The sequence below is a fragment of the Sinocyclocheilus rhinocerous genome, unplaced genomic scaffold (assembly GCF_001515625.1).
Source record: "Sinocyclocheilus rhinocerous isolate Xijiao unplaced genomic scaffold, SAMN03320098_v1.1 scaffold241, whole genome shotgun sequence".
In the NCBI taxonomy this organism is placed as follows: Eukaryota; Metazoa; Chordata; class Actinopteri; order Cypriniformes; family Cyprinidae; genus Sinocyclocheilus; species Sinocyclocheilus rhinocerous.
Genome location: NW_015659312.1, coordinates 770,750 through 780,115, shown reverse-complemented (window position 1 = coordinate 780,115; position 9,366 = coordinate 770,750). Strand labels below are relative to the sequence as shown.

At 35.5% G+C, this 9,366-nt stretch overlaps 1 protein-coding gene across 2 annotated transcripts in view; it reads left to right on the top strand.

Annotated features, from left to right (window-relative positions):
* Window positions 1–9,366, top strand: part of LOC107723450 (SHC-transforming protein 1-like) — a 20,586-nt gene that overhangs the window by 7,248 nt on the left and 3,972 nt on the right. Inside the window, exons 4-12 of one of the 2 annotated variants that reach the window (XM_016532077.1) lie at window positions 2,695–2,814; window positions 3,625–3,678; window positions 4,772–4,823; window positions 5,089–5,215; window positions 6,094–6,253; window positions 7,608–7,665; window positions 8,016–8,129; window positions 8,862–9,097; window positions 9,211–9,353. In XM_016532077.1, coding sequence (XP_016387563.1) covers window positions 2,695–2,814; window positions 3,625–3,678; window positions 4,772–4,823; window positions 5,089–5,215; window positions 6,094–6,253; window positions 7,608–7,665; window positions 8,016–8,129; window positions 8,862–9,097; window positions 9,211–9,339 — 1,050 coding nt within the window. In that variant the 3' untranslated portion in view covers window positions 9,340–9,353. The remainder of the gene's footprint in view (window positions 1–2,694; window positions 2,815–3,624; window positions 3,679–4,771; window positions 4,824–5,088; window positions 5,216–6,093; window positions 6,254–7,607; window positions 7,666–8,015; window positions 8,130–8,861; window positions 9,098–9,210; window positions 9,354–9,366) is intronic. The other variant, XM_016532078.1, reaches the window with a different exon arrangement.

The window sequence follows — 9,366 nt, the reverse complement described above, 5'->3', positions numbered from 1 at the left end:
AAGTGACGATTATATGATGTATATGATGCGTCTCCGCTGTTGGTTGTAATATTGGTGAAGTAAATCCACACTTTACTGAAGTACCATATACTCCGCCATTGTTGTGTATGTTTGTTCGCGCTTGCCTTTAAAATCGACACGTACTGCGCATGTCTACATACCTAACACATACTACACACACGCATGACGTCACCGTTTTCAAAGATTCCCATAATGGGTGTTTACACGGAAATGACAACGGTGGCGTTTTCAAAACTTGCACTTTAAAAACCCGTTTTCAAAAAATATGCGTTTTCAGTCCCCAAAATGCCGTTGCCATGTAAACGAACAGTCAAAACGCATAAAACGTTTCTCGTTTTTGGCTGAAAACGTTGTCGTGTAAACGGCCCCTTACTTTCTCAGACACAGACTTTCAAGCTCGCAATATATTTGCACTTTTGTTAGTTACAGGTACAGCTCACAAACCTCACAGTGTTCTAGTTAGGCCTGACCAGTTTCCAGTAAAAATACTGCTATGTTATGTATAACACACATTCACACACATGTTTGCTCAAGAGTTGTGTCTCAGCTGGTCAGACTGTGGTATTTGGTTTATGGTTGGTTTCAGAGGTTGTGAGAGTGCAAGACCTCTTTCGATTTGCTTATATGGTTTGTGTGTGAGTGAGGAGCAAAAATTCTGTCCCGGTTATGATCAACACAGGCCTGTTTCACACAACACGCATGAATAGTGTGTTAAGCGGAGCATCAGCGTAACTGCTGCATCCGGCTTGTGTTGTGCTTTCACACTGACAGCATTGCTACAGTGGCTCTGTACAGAAAATAAAATGATTTCTGGGTTATCATGTTGAGTTTTTGTTATTGGTAGTATGCCACTAAGTCTATTCAGAGGGGATCACATTAAAACCAAACCACAAAGTGTAGGTTTACTCATTAGTGTTGTGTTGCATTGTGTTGTGTTTGCTGCATGTGGATCTAGTTTATGCTGGTATTTCACATTGCTTCATTAAAGCCTATGTAGCAAAATTGTATTGAGTTTGTAACATCAAAAATGGGTTTAGCACAGATACCTCATTCACAACTACACTACTCGTCAAAAGTTTGGAATAATAAAAAAAAATTTTTTTTTTTTTTTTTTTTAGTTTTTTGAAAGTAGTCTCTTATGCTCAACAAAGCTGGATTTGTTTGATCAGAAATAGAGTAAAAACAATTTTTTTTTTTTTTTTTTTAGTTTTTTGAAAGTAGTCTCTTATGCTCAACAAAGCTGGATTTGTTTGATCAGAAATAGAGTAAAAACATTAATAGTGTGAAATATTATTAAAATTTTTATAACCATTTTCTATAGGATTATATTATAAAGTGTAATTTATTCCTGTAATGGCAAAGTTGATTTTTCCGCAGCCATTACTCTAGTCTTCGGTGTCACATTATCCTTCAGAAATCATTCTGATTTGCTGCTTAAGAAACATCATATATAATATTATTATCATTATTGAAAACAGCTGTGTAAACAGCTCAATATTTTTGTGGAAACCTGTCAAACCTTTTGTAAAATTCTAAATGTCTTTTAGGGTGTTTTCACATATAGTTCCTTTTAAAGGAACCAAACCCAGTTCACCTAAAGTGAACCAGCCGAAAGTGACCTCAATCCTTTTGGTGTTCACAATATAGTGGACTCAAAAGGAGCCCGGTTCTTTTTTGGTCCTCTTCAGCACTGAAGTGATCTCAGACCTTTTTCTTGTTCACACCACAACTTCATAAGAACTCAGACAGACCCCAGCTTTCTGTGCAGCAGTGGAAAATCTGGAAGATGAAGTGGACAGGGAAGAGCTGGCAATCCCTGATCATGTCACATTTGCAGAGCTGTAACAACGCATTTTTAAATTAATTTAAAATTAAAAGGGAACATTATGAATAAAGTTAATTGCTACTATATTGTTTCGCTGCTTTCAATTGATACACGCGCACACGCACACACACATCACTCGCACACACATATCGGAGATCGCGCTGCGCACACGGAAATATTCAGGAGCACAGAAACTTGTCAATGCTGCCGTGCAAAACTATTTATTTTATTAACTGTTGGGTACATTTGATGTTTTTGAAGTAACAAAACTCACAGCTTCACTATTTGCAGAATGAGACGCACAGACACAATTCACACACGCAACTTTCATCCCTCTCTCTCTCTCTCTCTCTCTCTCTCAATAATTAATTCAAATCAACCTCCGGAGGTGGTCAGAGTATATTTTGCTTTTGGGTCATTTTAGGGGGGTCTGAGATCACTTGGTTTGTTCACATATACGAGCTGAACCACTCCGAGAGCGTTTGGAGGGCTCAAACAAAAAAAGAAAAAACACCCTTATTTACAGTTTTGATAAATTTAATGAACCCTTGCTGAATGAAAGTATTCATTTCTTTAAAAAAAAACTTTGGATGGTAGTGTATGATTCTGATTCATTGAGCCTGGCTTGTTGATATAGGTGCTGAAAAATGTGAGACTTATGCATGTGAGGTAAATCAGGCCTTAAACAGACCAAACTATTCAAAATGTTCTCTCTTTTCCATTGAAACCTCTTTTTTTATAAAATATTTAGGTTTCATCTTTTTATCATAAAATATTTAGCTTTTTCTTTTTTTTGATCTGGTGTGTGGTGTAATTAATGGAGTCTCTGTGTTTCTGTCTCTTTGCAGCCCTCCTCTCGTTCTCTCTCCTCCATCTTAGGGAAGAGTAATCTCCAGTTTGCAGGAATGACAATCAGCCTCACCGTGTCGACCAGCAGTCTGAACCTACTGGCAATCGACTGCAAACAGGTTAGGCATCACACATGCACACAAACATGAATACAGTGCCTTTTGCTGTGTGAAATTCACTGTTACGCGCAGCTAATGATGAAAGCGACCTGCGTTATGCAGGCGCTCTTCACAGCAGGATGGGTAAATAATATTAAGACTGCTGACTATTTTTGATCAGATCACCCAAGATGGATGTCAGGTGTAAATGGGGTCTTAAATTATATCTCTATTTTATTTTACTTTATTATTTTATTTTATTTTGTGTATCTAAAAGTGGAAATAGTTTAAAGAAGCCTGCATTGGGTATTTCAAGGGGCTAATCTTCAGAAATTTGTCGACATTTAACTAAATAAGTGTTACCCAGAGCCCCAATAGATTATATAAAGTTGGTGTAGTCGGCTGGAGCAGATATCCTCTGGCTTGTTTACAGCTGAACCACAGGACCTTTTTTTCCCTCGCTAATAATTCTTCAGTTATATGCCAGTGTGTTTCGCATTAGCGCAGTGAGGTTTATCAGCGTTCGGGCTGCCCAGCAGGCAGCTGACTGGAGCCCAGAATAGGGCCTGGAGTAATTGCCCTGCTGATATGTGTTTATCTTAATGAATCTAAAGCATGCAGAATTACTGCACACAACTGCTCTGTTCCTCTATGTTAGACCACAGTCTCACCATATCATTTCTCCCCTTGTCTCCCTCTCTGTCCATCCTTTGCTTTCACTTATCCACTTGTCGCTTCCATGTTTGCTCATTTTCATCTCATGCCAACTGCACTTTTTTGTCCTTTTTTTTTTGTCACATTGTCCTGTTCTCCATCCCTCTCTCCCTACAGATTATTGCGAACCATCACATGCAGTCCATCTCTTTTGCATCAGGAGGAGATCCAGTGAGTCGCACCGTCTCTCAATATCTCCTTCTACTTCTTATTCTGTCTTTATTAGGGATGTTCATCATTGGTTGCTGATCGTCGTTGTTAATTAATCGATTAAGCTTATCAGTTGTTAATTTAATCAACTGTAGCACAAATCTGTTTAGTAATTAGCTGAGCGGATGGCCATGCAAAGCCAAAGTCCACAACACATACATACATCCTCGGATCGCCTTTACAAATGGGCTCAATGTAGTCATTGTTATAGCATTTCTTTTTAAATAATGATTGCATTCACTGCAGGGACCTTGATAGTGTATTGAAGTACAACGTGACAGCAGTAGGGATGTGCAAAACTACATATTTTCAAAATCAGTTAGTTGGTGGGTTGCCTGAGTCTGTCTAAATTCATTAAATTATTCATTATAATAAAATGATAATTAAATTGTAAGTTAATTATTATTATTAATGTAATTCAATTGATAAAAAAATAGAATAATATACAATTTTGTAATTTAAAATAATTGTTCATTACAATTATTGATTAATAGTTATAACATTTTAGAATATATATATATATATATATATATATGTGTGTGTGTGTGTGTGTATATATATATGTAAAATTTAAACCAATACTTGAACAATTAAAAATTAATAATTTAATTAGAAAATAATAATTTAATGATTATATATAATATATTTAATTATTGATTTAAATTAATTTGATTTAATATTAAATGTAATATATTACATCTTTAATTTTGATTAAATATGTACATATAGTTAATCAGTCAGTTAATGGATACATCCCTATTTAATTTCCTCATATTCATCTTACTCTTGGTTCTATCAGCTTTACTCTCATTCTGTCATTTCTTGCTCATTTGTCTTATTCATCTGTCCAGCTGTCTGTAGTCATCTGTTCTTTTCCCTCTACTGTTTCCTCCTCTGTTTCCTGCCCTTTAGTGAATAGACATCCTCAACTAAAAGACTTACTATCTTCTGCTTGTCCCTCTGTTCTTTGTGTCTACTCTCTAATTTCTCTTAATGTCCTCCTGTTCATTCATCCTTTCTTCTTCTCCATCCCTCTCTTTCTGTTTCTCCCCAGGACACAGCAGAGTATGTTGCCTACGTCGCCAAAGACCCTGTCAATCAGAGAGGTAAAAATATGCCACGACACTTTAGCATTTAGTTCTTTGAGTAGCATTCAAGTGAATTGTAAATTACTGCTTTCCGTGCACAATTTGTTTTATATGATGTTAAATACTAAATTACTTAATTATATTTAGCATTATTTATTATGGCTTTAAAGGAATTATTTACCCAAAAGATTTGGGTTAATTTTTGGGTGAACTATCACTTTAAGGAAAATCTTGTTCCTGGCCATGACTGATGTCTTGATATACAATACCTGATATTTTGTAGCATGTCATATCCTGGAATGCTCAGAGGGCTTGGCTCAGGAGGTCATCAGCACCATCGGCCAGGCTTTTGAACTCCGCTTTAAACAGTACCTGAAGAATCCCCCAAAACTGGTTACCCCTCATGATCGGTATGTGCCTGTTCAAACAAGTGCTGCAAACATTTACATTTATGTCAGTGTGTTTGTACATTGTTTAATGATGGTACCTCCCTAGGGTCTTTGGAAACCCCCTGTATGTCTGTTTACAGCATGCGTTTACGGTCTGTGCTGAAGCACATGACATTGCGGCTATTTGCACTAGGTACCCACATTGTATGCTGTAAAACATCTTATTACTAATGAATGCTTTTGCCTTATTTCTAATTAAAATATCTAAAAAGATGACAGATAATACAAATATACTTTATATTCTACATACATTTTATGAAAACAATTATTATTTTATGCAATGTTGATTTTCACTGATTTTAACTAAAGCTAAAACTATTAAAAATATTTTGTTAATTTAAATAAAGCTGAAATAAAGTATAAATATTAGATAAAAAACTGAATGAAATGAAAATGAGAACTGATGCCTAGGCAACTAACGGAAATAAGTTTAAGGTACTAAAACTACAGGTTAAAACTGAAACAAAAATTAAAGCTTAACAGAAATATAATACAACTAATAAAAATGACTAAAACTTGAACTAAAATTGAAATGAAAACAAAAAATATATAAAATATAAATAATGCTAAAACAACACTGCTCAAGAAATGTATCCTGTTTTAAGGATTTGTGGGAATTTTGACTAGAAAACAAGACCAAAAAGGCTAATTAAAAAGTTCTATTTTTTTGGAGCGTATTTTATTTGTTTACTGTTCCTACTTCCTTTTTATTGAGTGTGTGTCTGTTCCTGCTGGTATCACAACAAAGCAATACATCATTTGTCATCACTCAAACAGCATCTCTCTATATATAATAATATCATAATGTTTATCTTTACCTTTATCTCTCTCTCTCTTAGGATGGCTCCTTTCGATGGGTCGGCCTGGGAGGAAGAGGAAGAGAACCTGCCTCCACCCCCAGAGGTTCCGTATTACAATAACTTCCCCGGAAAACAGCCTCCCCCTGGAGGCATGGTGGACATGAGGACCCGTCCTGGACACAGTACAGGAGCCACGCTGGTGAGACACACATTTGTACAAGCATGTTAGTGAACATTGGTGTTGGGGATGTTAAGTCTTTTGAATTCATTCATAACCACCAAGTTTTGTTCAGTGACTGTATTTATGTGTTATGAGTGAATCATTAAGTGGATTTGGTTCGTTAAAAAGAACTGATTCGTTCACAGCCAAAATAAGTCTGATTATCCTTTATAACAATTTGCGTGGATGAAAATCTATAAAGAGATTTCAGTAAGTGTTTAAGAATCATAAGCATTTTCCTTACAAATGGCAACAAAGCAGATCTTTAATTTTTCCTCCATTGTGTGAACTGCTAAGCACGAGTAAGCATTTGTCAAGCTCTACAATAAAGAAACAGAACACGCTTGCATACACATTGGTGGCTAAAAGTTTGGAATAATTAAAATTTTAATGTTTTTGAAAGAAGTCTCTTATGTACACCAAGTCTGCATTTATTTGATAAAAGTACTGTAAAAACTGTAAAATTGTGAAATATTATTTCACTTTAAAACAATTCTTTAGTATATTTTAAAACATGAATTTTCAGCAGCCATTATTCCAGTCTAAAGTGTTACATGATCCTTCAGAAATCATTCTAAAATGCTGAATTAGTTCTCACGAAACATTTTTTTGTATTATCAATGGTAGAACATTTTTGCTGCTCAATGTTTTTATGGAAACCATGATACCACTACAATTCAAAGGTTTCTGGTAAGTACAGTTAAAAATATATATATTTTTTAATTCTACACATATGCATTAAATCAGTGATAGTAAAGGCATTTTATTTCAAATAAATTATGTTCAGTGAACTTTCTATTCATTAAAGAATCCTGAAAAAATGTGTTCCACAAAAAAATTTAAAACGATAAAGACTGTTTTCAACATTGATGATAATAATGACAATGAATACTAGACTAATGGTTGCTGAAAATTCTGTTATGTGTGTGTGTGTGTGTGTAATAATTAATCATTATCAAATTATTCATTATTATTTAAATAATATTTATTATTTGATTCATTATTATTAATTAATAATATTGAAACAATAATAATAATTAATGATTGCATTTATACAATCATTAATTATTATTTAATTGAATAAAATAATTTCATATACTCCAAGGAATGCTATTGGCTCATGTTATAGTCTTCACAAGCTGGAAAAGCCACCAGCGCAGTCACTCAGTTCAAACTAGAGCTCACCGTCTTCAAAAGACAGAGACTTCAGTGTACAAGAAATATGATTCAGTGTATAAAAGTGAAGATTCATTTACAAACACTGATTTGTTAATCAATGAAACTCCACTGGTTAGTATATGTGTCAGCACTCTAATTCACTGCTTCTCCACAGCCCTATGGACAGCCCAGCCAGAACGATATTCACAAGCAGCCTCTGCCTCCGCTACCAGGTCAGATTTGCACAAACACACATGCTTCACACTAATAATCCCTGCCCTGTTTCTTTCATAGTGCCACATAGTATTTGTCAGTCTTATATTGTCGCACTTCCCTTCATTTAATTTTGCTCTCAGCTGAGACTGTCATTCTGCAGAGTGAGTCAGCAGTTTTTCTGTCACTGTTCATTGCTCTCTGTTGGACGCTGCCCAAACCTATTACACGGCTCCTTTGAGAGGTGGCTTCTGGATCGCTGGCCTTGCTGACAATAGGGCTCAGAATGGCACCGCTTAAGCTCACTCACCTGAAGGTTAACTCACTTTAACCTCACAGTCGTCCTCTCTTTTCTCTTTCTCCCTTTCAGTGGGTGTTAAGGAGGGAGGCTTGTTTGATGACCCCTCATATGTCAATGTGGATAAACCCCGCCTCCCAGCGGCAGCAGCCAATGGAAATGCTCACAGAGATGCATTTGATATGAGTGAGTAACGAGTGCTTGGCAATTTGGTTGGAAAAATATCTTGATTTCTGATGTATGTCTTGATATTCATGTATTTGCTCTAAAATGGCAAAAAATTGTGATTTTACTTTTTTCCTTAATCAGTGTAAAAATCAGTAAAAATCTACTGAATGATAATAAAAGCAATTACTTTTTTTAAATGTTCATTCATATTCGTTAATATAACAATAGCATACAGTAAAGATCTGTTTAAAATTAATAAAAGCATGATTTGCAGTTATTGACTAGTTTTTTTATTATTTTAAATTATTATAATTTTAAGACTTAAGTTTTTTTTTAGGATTCTTTGATGAAATGAAAAAGTTCAAAAGAAATTTATTGTTTGTAACAATTTTCTTTGTAACAATGCAAGTCTTTACTGTCACTTTGATCAATTTAATGCATCCTTGGTAAGTAAAAATATTAATTTCTTTCAAAAAAAATAAATCTTACCCCAAATCTTTGAAAGGTAGTGAACAGTATATTTTTACTAAAATGTTTTAATACATTTAATACAAATTTTACCAACTCCTAACACTTGATACATATCAATATATTTTCTGTATGGAGAGTCCTTATATATGTTTTGGAGTTGTTTTTCCTGTTTTGAGGAGAATATTTGAGTTTACTGTAGTTCAGTTATAGGTGCAGTTGTAGAATAACTGAGTGTAAATTCTCCAAAGATACACCAATATCGTGCTCTCTGTCTTTCAGAGCCATTTGATGCTGCTTTAGGCGTGTCGGGTACAGTGGCGCCCCCTCTGGCAGAGCAGCTGCAAAACGAGTCCTGGTTCCACGGACCTCTAAGCCGCAGGCAGGCCGAAAGACTCCTGACCAAGGATGGAGACTTCCTGGTGCGGGAGTCAGGCACCACACCAGGCCAGTACGTCCTCACTGGACAGCAGGGCGGCCAACCTAAACACCTGCTTCTGGTGGATCCAGAGGGAGTGGTGAGTAATGTGATGAAATATACCACACTCTCAATATTTTGTCCTTGATAAAACATTATATAATTCTATAGCATGTTAATACTTATTCGAATTCTTTTTTTTTCCTTTCATAGGTGCGCACCAAAGACCACCGCTTCGAGAGCGTCAGTCACTTGATTAGCTATCACATGGACAACCGGCTGCCAATCATCTCGGCAGGAAGCGAGGTGTGTCTGCAGCAGCCAGTTGATCGCCGAGCTTAAAAAAAAAAAAAAAGGCTGATTTTTCTC